Source organism: Ceratotherium simum, chromosome 35, assembly GCF_057802395.1.
Source record: "Ceratotherium simum simum isolate JZ-2026a chromosome 35, ASM5780239v1, whole genome shotgun sequence".
NCBI lineage: Eukaryota > Metazoa > Chordata > Mammalia > Perissodactyla > Rhinocerotidae > Ceratotherium > Ceratotherium simum.
The window spans coordinates 14,784,985-14,790,820 of NC_141934.1; the positions used below are offsets into that span (position 1 = coordinate 14,784,985).

Consider the following 5,836-nt stretch of genomic DNA (forward strand, 5'->3'; position numbering starts at 1 on the left):
CTGGCCCCGTGGCTTGGCGGTTAAGTGCGCGTGCTCCACTGCTGGCGGCCCAGGTTCGGATCCTGGGCGCGCACAAACGCATCGCTTCTCTGGCCATGCTCATGCCGCGTCCCACATACAGCAACTAGAAGGATGTGCAGCTATGACATACAACTATCTACTGGGGCTTTGGGGAGAAAAAGGGGAAAAAAAAGGAGAAGGATTGGCAATAGATGTTAGTTTAGGGTCCGTCTTCCTCAGCAAAGAGGAGGATTGGCATCAGATGTTAGCTCAGGGCTGATCTTCCTCACAAAACAAAACCAAAAGATGAGTTGGACTATGGCAACTTCAGATGACTGTAGTACAGGAAGTGATGGATTCAAAGTCCAGACTAGCCCCATGTCTAGAAATATGTGTGGATTTAAGATTGAAGTCTAGCTGGAAAAAATGTAATACACTAATAAGATTCTAGAGCTCCTAAATCTCTAGCAGCACTTGCAGATTTCTTAATCCCAACTTTAAAGAAAGTTAAGATGAGTGTTTGCTGAGCCAGCCCTGATAGCCTAGTGGTTAAAATTTGGTGCACTCTGCTTCGGCGGCCCAGGTCTGTTTCCTGGGTGCAGACCCACACCATTCATCTGTCAGTAGCCATGCTGTGGCAGCAGCTCACATAGGAGAACTAGAAGGACTTATCCTAATCTTTTTTTTTTTTTTTTATTTTTTTCCCCCAAAGCCCCAATAGATAGTTGTATGTCATAGCTGCATATCCTTCTAGTTGCTGTATGTGGGACGCGGCCTCAGCATGGCCAGACAAGCGGTGCGTCGGCGGGCGCCCGGGATCCGAACCCCGGGTCGCCAGCAGCGGAGCGCGTGCACTTAAGCGCTAAGCTATGGGGCCAGCCCTTGAAGGACTTATAACTAGGATATACAACCAGGCACTGGGGCTTTGGGGAGAGAAAAAAGGAAAATTGCCAACAGATGTCAGCCCAGAAAAAAAAAAATAGTGTTTGCTCAAGTAACTCATTTTTATGACTGATGTAAGTTAACCAAATGTGTTCATTTGGGCCCCTGGTAGGTATTCTGAGTGCAGCTCAGTTTATGAGCCCTGGGGTTTGGCTACCCCTCCCATGCACTCCCAAAGAGGAAGGTCAGGAAAATAATTCCACTTGCAAGTACTGGTTGGTCAGTCTCTGGTGCATAAAAGTTTTCATTATATTTCTCTCTTGCTCCCAGAACTGATGTTTTTACTCATCTCTCTGTAATAAGCCTCTTTCTACAAAGATTATTCTTTGTCTTACTTGTGCTTGAAATCTCATACTGAACAGATGATAACACTGGAATGAAGATGTAGGCTGCCTTTTGGGTTTGTATGTGGAATAACTATTGCAAGGTTGTTTCAGAAAATGAATATGATCCTACTGCCTGGCTGGTGAGTACTGAGCAGACAGGAGGTCACAGGTTTATGGGCCTAGCAAATTTTTACTGTTTCCTGTTAAAATCCTAAAAATGGAAATAAGTTTTTAGGCAACATATCAAAACATGGCATTCCAGACAAGGTGAGGGTGTAAGCTCCTGGGCCTTCACTCTGTTAATGCCTGTGTCTCTCAGAATCCCACCCACAGCTCCTCCCTCCAGTCAGTAACCACTGACTGGTAGGGGACAGGCCAACTTCATTCATGTTAGTTTTCACATCATTTGATCCTCACCATAATTAAGAAAGATAAAGTATGTATATCACCATTTTACAGATGGAAAAACTGAAGCTCCGGAGAAGTTAAGCCTGTTTCTAATTGAATCTGGGACAACAAACCAGGTCTTCCGACCCCTGGCCCAGCCTGAGAGATCACTTATGGCTCAGTTTTCTGAAATAATACCTTGCCTCGGGATAACAGTGTTATTTCACACATTAATTTAAAATTCCACTTCACAGTGCTTCCTTAACAGATTTAATCAGATTCAAACACACACACCCCTGCATTTTAAACGCTTAGGAAATAATTACCAGGAGTAAAACAGCATGTGAGATTTTAATTTTAATTGACATTTTGCTCCAAGGCACAGAACAGTGAACATGTCAATGGCTCAATGTTAGGTTACAAACAAAATCCTCAAACAGTTACAGTATCCCACATCAGTTATTTCACATTACGAGTTGTTAAAAAAAAAAAAATCCAGTGCTGTGCTTGACGGGAGCACAAGATAAGCATTTCAATTTAATAAAAAGTTAAACCTAGCACCTTTAAAATAAAATAAATACTGATAACCACTTTGTAAATATGAAAGCATCATTTCAATAGGGGAAAAAAATCCAGTTCACCAACAGTGCAAATTAATAGCAGCATTTTCAAAACTGAAATTAAATTTGTGTAAACACACACTCACCCACCACTCGGCCTTGTACAGTGAACACACACTTCTGCTAAGCCCTCCACACCCAGGGCTGAAAAGAGCTCCTGCTGAGTCTCTTTGAGATGCCAAATCTGAAAAGCTGCCACAAGTTTCAGGCCATGGGCTGGAAAGACTTAAGTGCAGTACAAGAGACATCAACGTTTTTTGAGCAGGACGGAGTTATTTCTCAGAGGGGCCAACTACTAACATTTCCAGGCCAACCCCAGAGGCTTCCAGCCCAAGGGTGCCCGTGGTCACAGGCCCACCTGATGTGGCCCTGATTTCAATGGGGAGTGCAGAGCTCGATGGAGCGTGAGTGACGGCCTAACCTCCCCACAGCTGACACTGCTTTGCAAACAGAGCATTCTGGTCCAACTCTATTTAATTAAAGACATTTGTGATTCTTATCCCACCGTGACCAAATGGTTCTTAAACATGAAATATCTACATGTTAAGTCTTCCTCTTATTAATATTTCAAACATTAACGATTGGTCCTCTCCCGTGCGGTTTTTATGCCGCTCACAAAGTTATGGTGTTTTCTTTCTCGCGAGCACTCCATCTTTACATTGAACCCTGGAGCTTCAGGTCTTCCTTTAAACAAGTACAGCCAGATACAAAAAAACAATGAGAAGCAGACTCAGTGGCCAATTATTTGCATTACAGTGTTAGGAAAAAATAAAGTAATTGCTAGATGCTTTTTCTAAATCATTTAGCATTTACCAACTGTCCAGACGAAAGGTCATTTCCAAGTAAGAAAGTTCTGATTCCAACTTCTCCGCTGACCCACATGCCACACAACTTATTCTGTTTCCCAATACTCATGGAAGAACTTGCTTGCTCCACTGTCAGCGACGCCGAATGGGCTTGTAGACACAAAATGCCAAAAGGATCACGATCACCAGCAGAATGCTGAAAATGGTTCCCATCAACACTGCAAAAGGGAAACAGGTCACCTCCTAATGGCAGCTCCAGGTTCTGTAAGTCATCCGTTCACTGATGATGATTTACCAAATGCCACTCAGTGCCAAGCACTGTGCCAGGTGCGGGGCACAAAGCTATGACAGACCCTCTCTGGATGTCTCCATGTATGTGGGAGAGGGAACATAAGCAAGTAAGAGCATTTCACATTGCTTGAAGTGTGTCAAGAAAACGGTGATGTGACAGTGATAGGGGAGGGGTGGGCAACAGTAGGTAGGGTGGCGGAGGAAGCATCTGAGGTGGTGACACACAAGCCAAGACCTTAACCTTAATGAAAGGAAGGAGCCAGCCATGTGAAAATCTGCTGGGAGAGCACTGCAGGCTGAGGACCCACAAAGGAAAGCTCCTGAGGCCAGAACCAGCCCAGAAAGCCAATGAACAGAAGGGAGGCAGTCGGGGCTGAGGCGGACGGAGGGAGGGAAGAAAGGCAGGAAGTGAAGCCAGAGAGGAAGGCTGGAGACAGTTCATGCAGGGCCTTGTAGACCAGGAAGGAAAGGTGGATTTTATTCACCTTTTTATTGTGGATTTATTAAAGAGAGGGTTGTAGGCAAAAAGCGACATGATCTGATTTAGTTGGAAAAAAAGATCCCTCTGGCTGCTTTGCAGAGAACCATCCTATTACAGGGGACAAAAATAGCAGCAAGGAGCCCAACTATGTTTGTAAAGCCATTCATAAAAACTGGAAATTCAATAAATAACACAGTTCAGTCTCTAGATGAGTCTTGACAAGGGCCTTCTGATGAAAGAAGCAATTAACTTCACAAACCTGTTACGTTTTTGAGAGTAAATTTCACATCTAAAATCTCCAAGGTGCTCGGGTTAGAAATGGGACCTCCAACGGATCACTCAAGTTGAGTTCTGGTACATGACCGCATAAGGACCTGGGTTTTAACCAGCGTAACCAGATTGCGTGATGTCAAAGATCTCGGGGGGAGTCCAAAATGATGTGACCTTTACCAAGCAAACGTACGTTCACGCGTTTGTTATGTGGGCCCATCCCAGGTTCCCGCTGGGGCCTGACCTAGAGCAGACAGCCCAGGCCTTCGGCCCCAGCCTCCGGAGGCGGCCGCCCCTGCACCCGCCACCCCCACGCACCGCCCGCCGTCCGCCCTGCGCATGCCCGGCCCCGCCGCTCACCCAGGTTCTGCCCACGGAGCACCGCGTACGGCCGGCTCCTCTCCGGCGGCTCCACAGGGCTCGGGGCCCCCGCCTGGCCCGCGAGGAGGCCGCACAGGCCCAGGCACAGCCACCACCACACTGCACGCAGCATCCTTCCCGGCCCGCAGTGGCGGAGAGCACACTTCCGCCGGAAGCCCCGCCCCTGTCCCCTCCCGCACCGCCTTCCGCCGCTGCTTGCACCCGCCGGGCGCGTGTCATCGCCAGAGTAACCTACGCCTAGGCTAGAGTGCCGCCCCCGCCCTGGTTCCTCCAGCATTAACGTTTCTCGGGAACCAACGTTTCCGCCCGGGCCAATTTTCAGCGGGATCACCGTTCCGTCCGGGGCAACGTCCCCCTCGATCGCCGTTCCACCGTGACAAACGTTCCCCCTCCTTTGAACTTCAGGAGGCCTCTTTCCATAGATGTCCATTTTGGACCTATTGAAGGTGTTTTTTTACGAATCCATGTTTTTTCTTACTAAATCTTCACCACAGGCCTGAGAAATAGACTCTGTATTCCCATTTCACAAATGCCACCTTCTCAGGGAGCCTTACCTGGACAGCCTTTTCTAAAATTGCAGCCCTCCCGCTCCCTCATTATACATACACGCTCCCTTCCCTTGTTCCCTCGTTCCCTCAGCTCTCGTATCTCATCACCGCTTACCTTATACGTTTAACGTACATTTCGTTATTTCCTGAGGACCTGCTATCCTCCCTAGAAGGTAAGGTCCGTGAGGGCAGCAATTTTGTTCTCGCTCACTGCTCTGTTCCAGAGCCTAGAAGAGTAGCATATGTGTTCAATGAATGTCTGCTGAACAAATAGGAAATTGAGCTTAGTTAAGTGTTTGGCCCAATGCTACACAGAATAAGCGGCAGAGCTAGAATTTGACCCAGGTATAGATCTGAATCTGGGGGCTTCACCGCCTCACACGCTGCCTCACCTCATTGTTAAGGCTGAATTTGTAGTGAGGTTGGTAATACCTATGTCACAATGGATGTGTGATGCACAGAAGAGATGGAAAAGCATTCTGTCAACTCTAGGTGGTTATACCCAAACTAGTGAGATCCCAAAGGGGAGTGTCTTCATTTATTCCAAAAATGTTAAGTGCCTGTCACTCCCCTGCTGTCATATAACTTCCAGTCTAGTTAAGAAGACAGACATTCAATAAACAATCACGCAGAGAATTGTATAATTCAAAACTGTGATAGATGCCATAAAGAGAAATAATAATAACAACAGGATGCTGAGTTTAGGCACCAGGGAGACATATTCCCAACAAGCTGGTAGATTTCCTTTGTAGAGCTCTGCCCTGGGAACTGGTGGAACACAAGG

The 5,836-nt window shown here is 46.8% G+C and overlaps 1 protein-coding gene across 1 annotated transcript; it reads right to left on the reverse strand.

Annotated features, from left to right (window-relative positions):
- Nucleotides 1-1,999: 1,999 nt before the first annotated feature.
- On the reverse strand, nucleotides 2,000-4,632 carry C35H12orf76 (chromosome 35 C12orf76 homolog). The gene is made up of 2 exons (XM_087424091.1): nucleotides 4,484-4,632; nucleotides 2,000-3,299 (listed from the first exon to the last, which is right to left on the reverse strand). Exons 1-2 carry the CDS (start codon nucleotides 4,614-4,616, stop codon nucleotides 3,214-3,216), a joined length of 219 nt encoding a protein of 72 aa, XP_087280217.1. The 5' UTR covers nucleotides 4,617-4,632; the 3' UTR covers nucleotides 2,000-3,213.
- Between the last annotated feature and the right edge of the window lie 1,204 nt (nucleotides 4,633-5,836).